This window comes from Bidens hawaiensis, unplaced genomic scaffold (assembly GCF_021521415.1).
Source record: "Bidens hawaiensis isolate Kalapana, Puna unplaced genomic scaffold, B.hawaiensis_p1.1 tig00007860_1, whole genome shotgun sequence".
Lineage (NCBI taxonomy): Eukaryota > Viridiplantae > Streptophyta > Magnoliopsida > Asterales > Asteraceae > Bidens > Bidens hawaiensis.
In genome coordinates this window covers 34323-51983 of record NW_027491547.1, presented here as the reverse complement: position 1 = coordinate 51983, position 17661 = coordinate 34323, and the positions used below count along the sequence as shown (strand labels likewise).

At 36.1% G+C, this 17661-nt stretch overlaps 1 protein-coding gene across 1 annotated transcript; it reads left to right on the top strand.

Annotated features, from left to right (window-relative positions):
- Positions 1 to 15926: 15926 nt before the first annotated feature.
- Positions 15927 to 17373, top strand: LOC143636330 (uncharacterized). The gene is made up of 2 exons (XM_077103954.1): positions 15927 to 16888; positions 17162 to 17373. Exon 1 carries the CDS (start codon positions 15956 to 15958, stop codon positions 16865 to 16867), a length of 912 nt encoding a protein of 303 aa, XP_076960069.1. The 5' UTR covers positions 15927 to 15955; the 3' UTR covers positions 16868 to 16888; positions 17162 to 17373.
- Positions 17374 to 17661: the final 288 nt, after the last annotated feature.

The window sequence follows — 17661 nt, the reverse complement described above, 5'->3', positions numbered from 1 at the left end:
AAGATGAAGATTTTCAAACCTTGAAGCGTATGCTTTGCGACGCTCCTATCCTAGCCCTTCCTGAAGGAAACGAGGATTTTGTTGTCTATTGTGATGTCTCAAATCAAGGTCTTGGTTGTGTTCTCATGCAATGAGGCAAGGTCATCGCCTATGCCACGACAACTTAAGGTTCATGAAAAGAATTATACGACACACGATCTTGAGCTCGGTGTTGTTGTATTCGCGTTGAAAGTTTGGAGACACTATTCGTATGGAAAGAAATGCGTGGTATACACCGACCACAAGAGCCTCCAACATATTTTTGACCAAAAAGATTTAAACATGAGGCAACGATGATGGGCTGAACTCCTTAGTGACTACGATTGCAAAATACGTTACCACCCCGGTAAAGCAAATGTAGTAGCTGATGCCCTTAGTCGCAAAACCCATGTCAAAAGCATTCTTCTTCTAAGTGTTGTTATCTAGATCGATCTTCAGCTACGTATCTTTGGGGCCCAACACATCTCCGTTACTGAAGACAACTTGTACAAAGAGTTGTCGTGTAGTGCTGAACTCCAACTCGAAACCAAGTGTGATGGTTTGCTCTATTTTCTTAACCGCCTTTGGGTCCCAGATCTTGACAATCTTCGCACGTTTATAATGGACGAAGCTCACAAGTCATGATATTCTATCCACCCTGGTGCGGATAAAATGTATTTCGACCTTCAAACTAATTTCTGGTGGCCCGGCATGAAGAAAGATATCGCTACTTATGTCGGAAAATGTTTAACATGTGCTATGGTAAAATTCGAGCACCAAAAACCTGCTGGTTTGCTCGTGCAACCTTTTATTCCAGTCTGGAAGTGGGAGAACATTACGATGTACTTCGTCACAAAACTTCCCACCACCAAGAGGCAACATGATAATATTTGGGTAATCGTCGATCGATTAACCAATCAGCCCATTTCATTCCCATTCGGGAAAAGCTTTCGATCGATCAGCTCACTTAAATCTATATCAACGAGATTGTTTGTCGCCATGGTATACCTTTGAGTATTACATCTGACCGTGATGGTCGTTTCGTGTCTCCTTTTTGGAATTCGCTTCAAACCGTTTTGGGAACACGTCTAGATCTTAGCACCGCTATCATCCTCAAATGGATGGTCAGTCTGAAAGAAACAATCAAACCCTTGAGGACATGCTAAGAACTTGTGTGCATGATTTTGGAGGTAATTGGGATACTCATCTTCCGTAGGATGAGTTTTCATACAATAATAGTTATCACTCGAGCATCAAAATGTCTCCATTCGAAGAGCTCTATGGCCGTAAATGCCGTTATCCTATTTGTTGGAATGAGATCGGTGAGACTCAGCTCACTGGACCCGAAATGGTACAAGACACCACCGACAAAATAGCTCAAATTCGTAATAATTTGCTTACTACTAGAAGTCGTCAAAAATCTTACGCTGATAAGCGATGATGACCCTTGGAATTCGGAGTTGGTGACCTTGTCCTCCTTAAAGTTTCACCTTGGAAAGGAGTAGTCGGTTTCGGTATGAAGGGTAAACTAGCCCCGTGTTTTGTTGGTTCATTCAAAATCCTTGAACGAATCGGAGATGTTTCTGATCGCCTCGAGCTCCCGCAAGAGCTTCAAGGCATCCATCATGTATTTCATGTTTCGAACCTTCGAAAGTGTCTAGCTGATAAGAACCTTCATATCCCTCTCAACGAGGTACGTATCGTTAAGACAATGCACTTTGTTGAGAGATCGGTGGAAAAAGTGGATCGAATGGATAAGGAAAACCAAGCGTAGCCAAATCCCTTTGGTCAAGGTTCGTTGGGAATCTAAGCACGGTGCGGAAGTCACTTAGGAACGTGAAGACCAAATGAAAACTAAGTATCCGTACTTTTTTCTACAGATGTTAATTCCTAATTTCAGGACGAAATTTCCTAAAAGTTGGGAATGTTGTGACATTCGTCAAATTTGGTGTCGTGTTTGTGTCTGTTTTTATTACCCATTCATATTCGGATCTTCATATTTAATAAAAACGTTCATTTATTAATTATGTTTATCGTTATTGTTTTATTTACGCGTGACTCATTATAATATAATTTATAATCATTTAAAGTATCTATTACGGGCGCTTTTAGCCCCTACATCTTACTAGTTACACCAATTGATTGCCAAACCAAACATGAAGGGCCATTTAGCAATTTAACAAAAGTTTTTCCCCCTTCTTTCCCTTCTCCCCATCGTCGACAGCACCCCCCCTTCTAGTTTTGATTTCATTTGACCCATAAATCGCGGGTTTTGGATTAATTAGGATGATTCTAAACATACATGCTCCATCCTATTATAATATAAGTCGTAATTGACAACCAAAACGAATCAAGTAAGAATCAATTTCGTTAACACTGAATGCGGCTAATATTGATCTTGTTAGCCTATAAATACAAACCCAAAATGCAGTTTTATGAGGATACACCACCTCCTCACAATCCCGAACATAAAGCCTAAGACAATTGTAGCCATTAAGTACTTCTTGAACTCGTTTGGATTCGTTTTGTGGCCGAAACCCTAACTCGTCATCCTCGTGCAATCCATAACCAATTAAGGTAATGGTGACATGCATTTTGATCATGTGATAGAGGGCAAATGATCTTGAATTGGGATTGTTTTCGTTCTAGGGTTCTTATGGTTTAAGGGTTAACTGGAATGAAGGGTTATATACTTTTCGTTTCATAAACTAAAAAAATCTACCACTGGCTCAGTTGGCCAACGCTCTTGATGTTTAATCAAGACCCGTCCAGGGGCGTAGATTCGAATCCAACCTGGTCTGTTTTTTGGTATTTTCTTTATTCCTTTTATTTCTTTCATTTTTATTATTATTTGTTAATCAAATGTATTATTTTTACTTAAAACTTTAATTATATTAACACCTAATAATATTTACACTTGTTTAACAAACCAAACACTATTAAACTTTCAATAATAAATTCTCATTAAATGTTTATGAGTATACATACATATATACATAATCATTTTATAAATACATACATTTTTTTTCTATAACAACAACAACAATAATAATAATAATAACGACTTTTAAGATATTTAAAATTTATAATACACAAATTTTATGAGAATCCTTTAAATCCCAAATATATTATAAACCCACGTTTGATCCCGTGTTAGTTCATTTCCATTCTTTTAGATATTTATTTTGTATATACTTTAATAACTAGGACACATTGTCTGGACTTCTTGCGGAAACATCTAGTTGCTTTAATCATTACCATCTCCTCGTTACCGTTTTCCCTATTCCAAGTGAGTTATTCATAACCTCATTTTAATGCTTTTAATATTTTTAGGGTGTAGCATGCCACAAGTTTTATCTCGTTAGTTATGTGTTTATTTATAAAACTGATTCACAATTAGCGTACATGTTAATATTATCCTTGCATATTGTTTATGATTATACGTGAACTTGCTTGCAACGTGTTTACTATTCTTATGGTGGAAGTTACGCAAACGCATACACATACACATACACATACACATACCCATACACATAGTGGGAGGGTCCGACGGGACGTACCCGCGTAGTCTAACGTTATGAATTCGGTTGTTCATAAGGTGGTTCTCATTTCCCCTATTACTATGGCCTCGTCTAAGGGAACGGCAGGACGACATTAATTGATTTCATTTACTTTACGCTTGAATATTTATTGCATTATGAAATTTGACTCGCGCCTTATATATATATATATATATACGCAAAAACTTATGAAAACTCACCAACTTAATTGTTGACAAATCTGTTATTTTCAACATGCTACAGGTTGAATCGATGGCGTGCTAAGGATGAAGATCATTAGTATACCTTAGGTTATTTGAATAAAGAACTCATTTATTGTTTTGATGAAGGGTTTTTCATGTTATTTTTATTTATAAATAATTGTGTACTTGTTACGTTATGAAATGAAATAAATATAATTATTGTCGCTTTAATAGTGTTACGAGCTATGAGTGATCCATACGTTACACCCGGGCATATTCCGCTTAAAGCGGGGGTGTTACAGCATAACTCTAACTTTTCGTACAAAGAATATGGCATGAGATTAATACTTGCACCCAATCCGCCAACGCTTGAATCATCATGTCACTACCAAACAAACAAAAACTTTTCCGGTAACCGATTCAACACAACACTAAACAATCCCCATTTAAAGGAATAGATGACACCTCCCCGAAATGATCTTTTCGTATTAACAAATCTTCCAATAACTTCGCATACTTTGGCATATGTTGGCGGGCTTCAATGAACGAGAGATTAATTTTCAACTGTAGGAACATATCAAGAAAATGCCCATACTCCCTCGTATACTTTTGATGCTTAAGGCGAGCGGGATACGGGATATGAGAGTGATCAATTACATGTGATGGGCGGACTTCAACCGCCTTCTTCTTGATGCTGCTATCAACTTATGGTCCAAAAACTAGTGTGTTGCATAGTATCTTACTCGGAACCTCCATCTCTATTACTTCATCCACCACCTCTTCATCTTCAACTTCAACCTTATCTTTGATTACCTCGGGACCCAAAACCCTTCCGCTACGAGTAGTAATTACTTTCAAATGAGCGGCCTGATTCGCTGAGTGGTACCTGAAAACTATCCCGGAGGTCTCTCATCTAAACACCGAGCAATATCACCAACAGACCTCTGATGGTCAAGCAGTAATGACTGATGATTCTTTAAAAGTAGATCATGCTCGGAAAACGTCTTTTGGTGGACCTGATTACTAGCAAGAATCTGCAACATCATATCTTCCAATCATCTCATACCACCGCTCAAATCTTGCCCATTACTTGAACTTTGAACATTAGAACTCCCATTATTATACTGACCTTACCCCCAGCTATAAGCATCTTGCAAACCAAGCGATTCACCGGAGGGGCCACAATTTGAATTGCCTTCATTAGAGTTCTTGTAGTTGTTCCAATTTTAATTGTTGTTAAATTTATAAGGATTTCGGAATATGTTCTGACCAGCCACAAAATCCACCTCTTGATTAATCCACGGACACTACAGAGTACCATGACCACCCCTACACAACTCATATTTATCAACCTTAGCTTTGAGCTCCTTCATCTCTTGAGTTAGTTTTCCAAAGTAGCAACCATACCAATGTCCAGATTAACCTAGTGCACACCTCGAGTAGATTAGGGTGTGCTGTTGACGGGAGTGGAATTCCTGTTGCGTGGCTTTTTCGCATACTCCGATTGGGCAAAACTTTCAAACAAATCATTGCATGGTGACATTCTTTCTATCAATTAGATTACCCCACAGTAGTTTCGAAACGATCTTGAGTTTCATAGTTCAACCTGTTGTAAAACTTCTCAACAAGGGCACAAGGAGTGATACCATGTTGCGAACAACGATATACCAAATTATGGAAACGTTCCCATGCCTGACAATAAAGTTCATCCGACTCCATATTAAATGAGTGGATTTGATCACGAAGAGATACGCTTTGGCAGGTGGAAAATACTTCTTAATAAATGCTTACCGAAGTGCCTCCCAAGTAGTAAATGCCCCCACTGGTTTCGAATCGAGCCACATGGTGGTCCATCCTGAAAGTGAGAATGGAACAAGTGTAAGAAAATAGCATCTTCAGTAGCACATTTCAAATTGAAAGTCTTGAGAATGCGGATGAGACGACTAACTTGTGCAAGTGCATCTTCATCTTCACTCCCATGAAATTGGTTATGTTGGGTAAGAGTGGCCCATGACATAAGATGGAATTTGCCATGAATTCAGGTTATCGTTTTTGGGAATGAAGATGGGCGAGTGGTTTCGGGTGAAACCATTAGAAGCATGTTGGTAAACAGTTCTGTTGTTGTTAACCATTTGAATATATGGTATACTCTTCGGACATGACGGTGGTGATGACTTTGGTGTAGTATCCAAATCAACTGGACTTTTCTCTCAAAGAGGTGACTCTGAACCTGATGATGATCTGGACTTCGTTTTCAAATGTATCAGATCAAGAATTACTGCTGGTGGCCCTTGTGAATGAAGATGTGGCATATACCTGAACAACACAAAAGACCAAGTTAGTAGACTAAAGAGAAAACTTAAAAATTAAAACAAAAATAAACTAAAACGTAAATTAGACTCCTAAAACTTAGACAAAACATGAAAGAAATCAAATAGCACGTATGTAGCAAGTAAGTCTAATCGAAGTTAATAACGCAATCGCAAAGAATCCCCGGGAACGGCGCCAAAAACTTGATGTGCTAAAGGTAGTTATATAATTACTAGCTAAATTACGCTAAACTAGACACTAAGTAATACTCTAGACTCTTTAAAACTCGACTAAACTACTAACCAGCAACTTAACCAATCGACTCTAGTAAAGCTAAGTATGTTCGGATATCGAACCCACGAGACTCTTTAAATTACGTATAATAACTAATTAGACTCGACAAACCGACACGACTATTTATTTTAATAAATCTTTAAAGGGGGGTTTAATTACTAATATTAAACTAATAAATTAACTAATTTAGAAAACACAAGTAACAAAACACAAGACGATATAGTTTGACTGAATCAGATGATTATGAAAAATCACCTAGGCTTGAATTTTCTAAGTTTAAGTTATCAATTAATTTGGAAAATACTTGTTTATGGATCTGAGATCATAAAATAGACACTTGACAGAAATATTGAACAAGACCCCTGACCCTTTTCAAGAAGACACCTATAGGTTTCTAACAAGTTTTATGACACACCAGTTATATATATTAAACTCCCTTAGGGTTATTTAAATACTTTGAACGAGTACCTTTATAATGAAATCCTACCTTACAGCGCGGAAATCAAAGGTAATTTAATAAACTCAATTGACTGGATAGACGATGTTAACCAATCAAACCTAAAGGGTCTCCTTACGCAGAACTAAATCTAGCAATCTTAATCAACAAAGATCTAACAAATAACCTATCACCTTACAACTTTTTAGGTTAGCAGCACACTTTTATTCGTTTGACTAATAATATTATTCCTATGATCTTATTCGAATTCAATCATAAACTAGTAAAAAACACACAGTAAACGACCTAACAAAATCCTATTATATGAAACGATTATCAAGGAAAATGTAGAATTAAAAACTAAATCAATCAAATCCAAGTACACATGCATTAAATAAACCAAACAATTTACTGATTCATAAAACCACAACAAAAAAGTATAATCTAAATAAAATCAAACCTCAACGAAGGTTCATCGATAGCCTAGGCAATCTATAACGTTTTGCCTAGCATCGTAAAATCAAACAAAATAATAATAAAGGAAAACATGTTAAAAAATAGTATAAACGAAAGATTAAATGTGATAAAACCCGTAGTCATTAATCTCGATCGAATAGCACTTCACCGGATGATTCTTTGCCTTCAAAACCGCCAAACAATGCAATCATAAGCTCCAAAAAACTCCAAATTCGTCTCTGGTTCGTAGGTAATTGTCAAGAGTTTGTTTATATATATAAAAAAAATAACACAGATCTTCAGGTGACCCAAAAACGCTACAAACGGAAGACATGATAAGGACACTTATATATAGGATGTACCAGCAGCGTATCCACCATGCCCTTACAATATCGACATTTGTATCGTTACCCAAATCACCCTCGGTTCTGGGTTATAACACACAACCGTATTCACTATAAGTTCCATGCGAGGATTTCGATAATTATGCGTGCACTCATAATTATTTAGATCGTCGCATGATGCACATGGTTCGTCCCGTTGTGCGAGTTCGAAAATAAAAAGGTAAATGAAAACTTTTAAGTCGATAAATAAATTGAACTATCTGAGCAAGAGCAATAAATAAAATAAATTAATAAATAAATAAATAAATAGGTGAAATTTGATTAGCATAAACAGCTAGTAATTTTTTATTTTTATTTTTTTGCAAAATTAAACGAAATTACTAAGTTAATCGTCAAAAGTAATAATAACTAAATTAAATAATTAGATAGAGGGAATTTTTAAATTTAATAAATAGAAATACTTAGGATGACAACAAAGTTTACGAATAAGTAGTCACATAGTCAGGTTCACATATCAAACGAATCACATGATTAGAGAAATACAATAACATATGAGGCTAGAAATCAAGATTATAAAATCAGATGAGGAAAGAGTACCGTGAGAATGAGGTGAGTTTGGAGGGTTTGGGTAGCCATGTATTAAAATATCAAAATAAAATTTTTACATGTGACCCCTATTAGATAACTATGTACAACACATGTTCATAGTCCCTATTTCCAAAAGGTTTGTAGGAAATCGGTCATATGTAGTTTATGATACAAATACGGTGCTATTAGATAACTATGCACATCACCATGCACATAGTCCCGGTAAATAACCGGTCATAGACCACTTAAATCATGATAATAAATTGTATAATAATAAATAGTGCACTAAACGACAAAATAGAAATAAATGAGAGATTGAATGTCATTATAAATAACCAAAATTCTCATTTATAACAAAACTGGATATTTAATGAAGTCAATACATTAGATTTAAAAAAAAAACTATATAAAAGAAACGTCTTTTGCATAGCATGTCTTCATAAATGGTTAGGCTTAAACTTGGGAACCGTTAACGTAACACACTTGTCCTTGAGCACCTTGAGTAGCTTGGTTAACTTGAGGTTGGTTGACTTGAATTGGTTGAATTGGTTGGGATTGAATTGCTTGGATGGGTTGAGCTTGGATTGGTTGAAGTTGATTTACTTGGGCTTGGTAAGCTTGATATTGAGCGGTTTAGGTTGGGTAGGATTGGATTTGGTTCATGTGTGCGAGTCTTGGGCATGCATTGCGATAATGGCTAGGGTCTCCACAATTGTAACAAGCTCTAATAGTTGAGGGTGCTTGAGTAAACGGTTGAGCATAAGATAAAGTTTGGGGTTGGGTAAGAGGTGAGGTAAATGGTTGCATCATGAGTTGGTTGCGTTCACGACATGTGGTAAAGAGGTGATCAAATCGATTGCAATGGGTGCATTGTCGACAGTTGAGGTTAGGAGAATGGTGAAAGTTACATGTATCGCATAATGGGTGGGGGTCCTATTTAGGGCTTCTTGGTGGGTTGGGTTTGCGTTTGGGCCAAGACATAGTTCTGGGAATTGGACTTTCTTTTATTGTTGTGGTAGTGGGGGAGGGTTGTTGTTGTTGTGCTTGAAGGATTCGGGCTTAGAAGACTCGGGTTTGGAAGATTCAGGCTTGGGTTCTTTGGTGGGCTCGGATGCAGGCTTATCATTGGGCTTCTTAAAATTTTTCCGCTTCAAGGTCCCGGCCTTAACGTGATTCTAGGTGAGGGTACCGGCTAGGGTGATGGCATCATGGAGGGTTTGAGGGTCACGACTTAGGACGGAATCTCAGATTTTCTTGTCCTCGGAACATTCACAGTGAAGGAACACGCTCTCAATTTCTTCGAACCATTGGAGGAGAATAGTAGCACCGTGGATACCAAAGTATTCAAGCGGGTTGGCACTCTTGAATTGTTTGATGGAGCAAACAATAGGGTTCGAAGTTGTGGATGATGTAGGAGCAGTCACAATTTGGAGTTGAGAGATTATTGTTGGGAGGGACTCCACGATTGCCTTAGCAATGCGGAATGACATGCTACGGCCCGAGTTGCTGGTGCGACGGTTACGGTTGATAAGGAGGGAAAAAGACATGCTACAATGACGACACGTGAAAAATTTATTATGTTTTGGAAAAAAAATTGTATAACTATGTGAAGTTTCTAGTTTTGTGAAAATTCATGAGAATACAAGATAAAATTTTAAAAACCTTAACTTAGAGTGTTGATGAAATTGATAATTTGAGAAAATATTCATTTTTAAAAAAATAAAAAAAAATTAGACAAAAACCTCATCGTTTATTTAAGAGTATGATCGTCACATGACCACGTTTGATACAATGAGGGTAGTAGATTCGGTTTCGTTTGGTGTGATATGCTTTGGCTTAATAAGTTCCACACCCTTACTAAACACTCCAGGAAGGCAACCGGGTCTCGCGATTGATTGAGATTTATGCGCATTGCACTTCCTTAGGCTCGCAAGCCTTGGTGTCAAGTGTTCGGTAAACAAGTTTGTCACTGTTACAGTTTACTATATATCCGTCACACGAATCTTCCTCAAGGAGATGGGAGTGAAAAGGCGGGATTTCTTAAGGAATTTCCCATTTATTTTTAAAAATAGTCCTAAAGTTTTGAAAATAATTTTAAGAGTGAGGCATAGCCTCGGATTAAGTGTGTGCTTTTGTGTATAACAATTAAATCATTAAATAGTATTTAAGCTACTGCAATCAATAATATAATTCAGGGTGCAAACTCGTAAAGACATATCACGTATAGGGACCCTAAGCATGCTACTAGGCTGTTATATCTAACCACCTATCTTACAGCCTTCAGCTCTGATACCAATATGTCACACCCCGACCAAAGGCGGAACATGCCGAGGCATAACGTATAGATTGGACAGTAGCTCAAAGACACTAATTAATGTGGCAATTATTATTTAATTCATTAATATCAAAACATGTACACAATTAAATAATCAAAACAATTACATCATATTTATTGTTTGAATAAATATCCTACGGTCAAACTATTGTCTTTAATCTTGAATAATATCAACTACTTGTACCTGTAACATGTATGAAAATAGAGTTTGTTAACACGAATGTTGGTGAAAATACATAAGTTTTAGTTTTATATATATAGAGAGAGATAAATCACAATTCATATGTAAATGATGAGTATTACAATTCTTATGAAAATGTAAACAACTAAATAGATGTGGACCCGTTCTTATTGATACGAAATCAAAGTACTTGGGTAAATGTATGATCATACTAGATGTGGATAGATGAGGATGAGATACCAACCACCAAACATAAAATAAACAATTAAGCACATAGAGCATTATCGTAGAGCATGCAATAATCACACATAAACATATATTTAATTGTGTTTTGAATAGATGTGGAAAAAATATGAGTAATGTAAATAGGGTATACATTCCATCCCCAAAATATAAAAGATGGAAAAAGTAGAATATGTAAACTCACCTCAAAGACGAGCAAAAGATGAAAAGATAACAAGACGAAAGTGAATCACGCGAGAACGTTAAAGCCTAAAAGAAACGAGTAACAGATATGCTTAAGTACGATATTTATTACGACAACTAGTTAAATAATATAATAATATATATAAGCTTTTATTATATAGAATAATCATTTTGATTTAAAAAAAACATAACTTATTAATTATTACTTGTAGTTATATATATATATATATATATATATATATATATAATTAGTTTACATGATTTTTTATATATGTTAAAACATTAGTATTTAATTTATAATATACTTTATATATATATGTATATATATATACACACACACACATAAAATTATACATTTTAGTTAACACGTACATGAATGAAAACGAAAATTAAACGAGTGTTGCTAAGTCGGTTTTTATCAAAATAATCCTTATTAGTTATTATTTATTTGTTAATTGATTTAAAAAGCATTTTAACAAAATATAACTAAAAATTTGGGAATGCAGGGGTCGAACCTTGACCTCCACCCCATAACTTTAGTGTTTTACCAACTGGGCTATCCAGCAGAGGCAAATAAACCCAGTTCTTATAATTTAAATACACATACATATATGAACAATCTTGATTATATAAATCCTAGAAACTGATTGGATCAAACCTTATATATTTGATCAAATCAACCATGGGGTTAACGAAGAACATCAACTCGCGATCAACACGATGTACCTAATTACCTCACACGATGATCGGAACGGGGCAGACAACGAACCAAGGGCTTGCGGCTCAAGTTGCTTATCAAAACCAACCTTGATGGCTTCGTTTGCTGCAATTAGGTTAGGGCTTAGAGTCGTGAGGTTAAGGTGATTGTGTGTGCAGGTTTAATTGAAACGATGGCGAGTATTTATAGTGTTACAAGGTTGATTAAGGACGCGGTTTGTTTAGTTTCAATAACGAGTCAATAGCTATCAATTGTCAATAGTTTACCAAGTTTAGGGTATCAGTAGGATCGAATTAAGGTAAGGGATTGATTGGGCATCATCAATTACGCGTAAAACAGTCCGAAATTGAAGGGGGGGTTGGCTGCTGACGGGAGGGGGAGAAGAGGAGGAAAAGGAAGTTGAAAAAAAATATTTGCAATATGGTCCTTGATTTATGGTGTTGGATGCAAAAGTTAATCAAAGTTGGCTAAGGGTTGGTTTTGTACAATCTTATAACTAAAATCAAATAAATTAATAATAAAAAAATTAAACGAGTCGGGTTTTCGGGTCCGAAAATTGACGAATGTTACAACTGGTTCCTTACTGATTTGTTCTGGTTTCTCGTTTAAGCTTAGTTTGACTCGTTTGTCGTCCTTTTCAACCACGTTCAACACAAATATGTTATTAGTATACAAATATTAACTAAAAACAAACAAAAATTAATAATATAATACAACTAATATACAAGGGAAATATATATAAATATCAGTATATCAAACGTCCTTTATTATTATCTATAGCCTATAGGACCCAAAATATATGTTGCATTAGTTATTTATCCTGTAAGTCTAGTGGCGGAGCCACATTAAGTACACCGGGTTCGGCTGAACTCGGTCTTTTCTCGGTTTTATATACAACCTGTAGTGTGGAACTAACAAGCGAACCCATTATTTTCGGTGAACGAACCTGATATCATCTAATAAAAATCACTTGAACCCATTAATTTAAGGATGAACAAAATGGGTACTTGTGTTCCCGAAATTGGTATTGTCAATAACAAATCTATACCAAGTTTTTGAGTTTTCAGTACCGGTACCGGTATTTTCCAAATTTTGCCTTCAATACTAGTACTGAACCAAACATTTCAGTATTGGTAGCCGCTCATCCCTTCACTGGTTATGAAAATTTTAGTTAATTTTTTTTAATAATGAATATTTCTTTTATAAAATATTAAAAAACTTAAAAAATATTATAAAAATTACTAACAAACATTATAAATTGGCCAATAATAACCCGGATATACATAATAAAAAAAATAAAATAATTAATAGAATTGGTTAATAAACCCAACCCAATTAACATTTTTAAACAAAATACCTAAATAAAAATTAAATAAATAATCAAAAACAAAAACAAAAACAAGATCGGCCAACTTATGTTTCTATATATCGAACAGGAGAGTACGTTCTTCGTCTCATTGCCTTCACCAGTTCGCCTCAGGGCTACAACCATCGCCTCACGACCTCAGCACTCATCTGACGGACTTCAACCTGACAACAACGGTCGACCAACTATTTCTTTTTATTTAATATGGCTTTGTGCAATTTTGAATGTTAATGATGTACTTTTGTTATTATATTGATATGACACTTTATTTATCTGACCGAATGACCAACTCGACCTATCTCGACCCGGAAACTTTAACGCCAGAAAAGAATTGAGCATCAAAAATTCCAAACCTATAAAAAAAATTTCTGACTACAGCACTGTGTAAGTCCATCCTTTAAGAACAACTAATCTTTTATGGTCAATTCACAATAAAAACCATATCAATCAATTTTTAGCACCCACATTTCTTGATGTTAATAGTATGATCACATGTTAATTCTGTCGATGAATAAATTATATAAAATATGTAAGCAATTATATTTAGCATTTGTATGAAATGGTGATTTGTCATTGTTATCTACGTATGTAGTGTTTTTAATTATATGCTACTATGTATGTAGTAAGTTGACGTTTGGTATGCTGGAATAAGAGATGAAGTGAAATAGATCATCGCGAAAGAATGAAATAAATAGTGTTTGACTAGTTAATGGAATATTGGAATAGGATTATCTATTGCCTAGCACCCTAAATTCATTTCATTCACACATTTATTTTTTTCTTTTTTTTGCATTCCATTTCATAATGCACCCTAAATCACCTCCACTATCCTCCCACCACTATCATAGAGCATCGTTGCCGCCACCCACCCACCACTACCACCCACCATCACCACCGTCACCGATCACCACCACCACCAATCGTCGTCATCGCTGCCTTCGACTAGCGCCACCGCCCCCGCTGCCTCCTACCATCGCTGCCAGCCACCACCACCGCGTGTCGCTTCCACCCACCACCAGCTCCACACACCGCCAATTCCGCTACTGCCACCACCCGCCACAACAACATTTCAGGGTATGTGGTTGAGACAAGAAGACAGTTGGTTTTCAATGTTAATTCTCTAGTGATGTAAAATCCACATAACTAGTTATAATTTGGTAGAGATAATTAAACTAACTATTTTCTAATTACGTAATTAAGCCTTTGAGTGGAAGGAAAAGCCTTCAGAAATCAGAATCTTATTGACTTTCATATTAAGCCTGGAACAAACGGGTGATAAAAGAACTAATAGAGAACACAATATAATCAGATACGTTTATACATTCTATGAACACTCTGGATATATTTACAATGCACACACGTCACCTGGCCTTTTTAATCTGATTTACAATATAACCAGATACGTGCATTTTTCTTTTCTAAATTAAAAAATTAACTCATTAATTAACTTCAATAAAGAAGAAAGAGGAAAAAACAATACCTGAACATGTATATAACGCGGCAAAAGTAAATAATTTTTAATAAACAATTAAATATTCTTGTAACAAATGAATTGTAGTCCATAAGCAAGAGCTATAATAGAAGAAAACATGCATTCACCACAATAACCATGTATGGAGATAAACCTTCCACATCGAGGAAAATTCTGTACTTTTGCAAGCAATAATATCTATCCACGTAACAAAAAATACGTACGCATTATGCCTTGAACATAATGTACCATCCTTTAATTGGAGATAAAGCTTATGTATAAATTATATAATTATATTCACATAACAATATACAAAACTTGGTTGGGTGCACCCACAAATCCACAATAGTACGTGGGTCTCAAAACCAAGTAAGCATAAACTCGTTTCAAGACATCCTTCCTCGAAAGCTAGCTTCTCTCTTTCCTCTCTTCTTCATGCCCCAAGTCTCATTTAGTGAGGAAATTAAAAAAGAATGAATATAAGAGAATATCAAGCAAAAGTACTGGGTTTCACATTTTTGAAGTAAACAAATGAAGACAAATGAAAATTTATTCTTATTTCCTTCATTCCAAATCCTTCCATGTTAGAGAGATTGAAAGGAAATTATTTTTAACACATAAAATCTTTAATTTTTTTATTTAAATTTCATTCAGACACGGGAACACCATAGTTAATTGCATTTTTCTCTTGAACTCCATTTCTTCTCTCAATTCTCCTTCCCTTATTTTCTTTCGTTTATTGAACTCCGAACACAATAAAGCATCCCAAAACTAAGTAATTATTAGAGATGCTACGAGCTTTTCACAATATATTTATAGTCGCTATGTTCAATAATAAAGCTCAATTTCATAGTAAACATTAATCATGTTTAACAGAGGATAACTGCATTGCAAATTGTAGTTTTGCACCAATTTGCAATTTCATTAACGAAGAGTGATAAACTTGTTAGTTATGAAGCTTGAGTAGAAATTGTGACATATAATATCAGATGTAGAGTCGTATATGTAAAAGGAAAAACAAATATGAGGCATAAAATGATAAATTATTTGCCAACTAGCAAACTTTGTCATCTCCAATATGCACAAAAGAGGTACATGTGCCCTAACTTTTCTCTTGCTGTCTCATTAAATTTTTTTTGTTACTTTTCTGAACAGCATGTTCCTAATTAAAGTAAAACAAATTAACTAAAAATAACAAATAAATAGTAAAAACATGCATGCACTCTATATAACTCCTTCGTCATATCACCTCATTTTGCATCCACCAAACATGGAGCCCTCTAACAAGCTTACGGCTCTTTTCTTCATCTCTATGTTCTTGGTTTCTTCAGCAAGTCCCGTTCTTGATTGTGGCCAACCAAAGCCACCCTCCAAAAAACCACCCACCAAAATACCACCCGTCAAAAAACCACCGGTGAATCTTCCACCACTCCCTCTCCCACCAGTGAAACCCCCGGTGGATCTTCCACCACTCCCACTCCCACTCCCACCAGTGAAACCACCAGTCGATCTTCCACCACTCCCAATACCACCTAAACTCCCTCTCCCACCACTCCCAATACCACCTAGAGTCCCCCTCCCACCACTCCCGATACCACCTACAGTCCCACTCCCACCTGTGAAACCACCAGTCGATCTTCCACCACTCCCAATACCACCTAAACTCCCTCTCCCACCACTCCCAATACCACCTACAGTCCCCCTCCCACCACTCCCGATACCACCTACAGTCCCACTCCCACCTGTGAAACCGCCAGTCGATCTCCCACCACTTCCACAACCACCTACACTCCCTCTCCCACTCCCGCCTGTGAAACCGCCAATTGATCTCCCACCACTCCCCCTACCACCAGTACTCCCTCTCCCACCAAGTGTCACACCACCAAAGGGAAAACCATGCCCACCAACATCTAAGCCTCCAGCAACATGCCCAATCGACACTCTAAAGCTGGGAGCATGTGTAGATCTTCTTGGAGGGTTAGTCCACGTTGGTTTGGGTGACCCCGTGGTTAACAAATGCTGCCCAATTATAGCGGGATTAGCAGAGCTAGAGGCTGCAGTTTGCTTGTGCACAACTCTAAAGATTAAGCTTTTGAACCTCAAAATTTATCTTCCACTCGCTCTTCAACTGCTTGTTACTTGTGGCAAGACCCCTCCTCCTGGTTATACTTGCCCCCTATAAATTTACAAGGCCCTTACTCAGGTAACTTTCTGTTTATAGTATTTTCATTAAACCCTAACCCCAGCTCAGTCTTGAATTGCTAACCTTTTTTCACCAATAAAATAACTGTTTATTTTATAGGTTTTCATGCACATTGGGTAAACCAGTATGTTTAATATTAATGTGCAACTACACTATATATATATATAAAGCTAGTGTAGTGTGACTTTGATTCATGATTCACGTGGTTTATATGTAGAGCACTCTTAAATAGTAATTATTGAGTTCTTATGAATGCATTGATCCATTTTGCAGGCATGGTAACTAGTTGATGGATGAATCGATGAATACTTCTTGAGAGGACGTCGATTCTTAATTTGGAGTTGCTTATGGATATTACGCTTTAATTTGTTGAACAAAAATTTATTTAAAAAAGATGATTATTGTTTGTTGGTGTGTTTAATTTTTCAATGATTATGTAAGGATTAATAGCATCATTCAATGAATCAGAGATGTTCTTTTATTAATATTTGTTACTTATTGTACTCATATTCTTTTAATTAATCAATATTTGTTTAAATCGCAAAGGACGAGTGAAACGGTTTGAACTCGGGTAGTCTCATCATTGGATTTACACATGAGACATAGTTCTTAAATCAGAGAAATTCATTAAATATTTGCAACGGAATCATATCCAAGCCATAAAACATAATAAATAAAAAAAAGGTCCTAACCAAAACATAATCAAGCATAACACTGCTAAATGGATGTCATTCTTTATTCCGGATAGCCCACCGAACCACTTCTCATTACTC

Bases quoted from the DNA above. Each gene is read 5' to 3' on its own strand.
- LOC143636330 (XM_077103954.1), top strand. From the start codon at position 15,956: ATGGAGCCCTCTAACAAGCTTACGGCTCTTTTCTTCATCTCTATGTTC.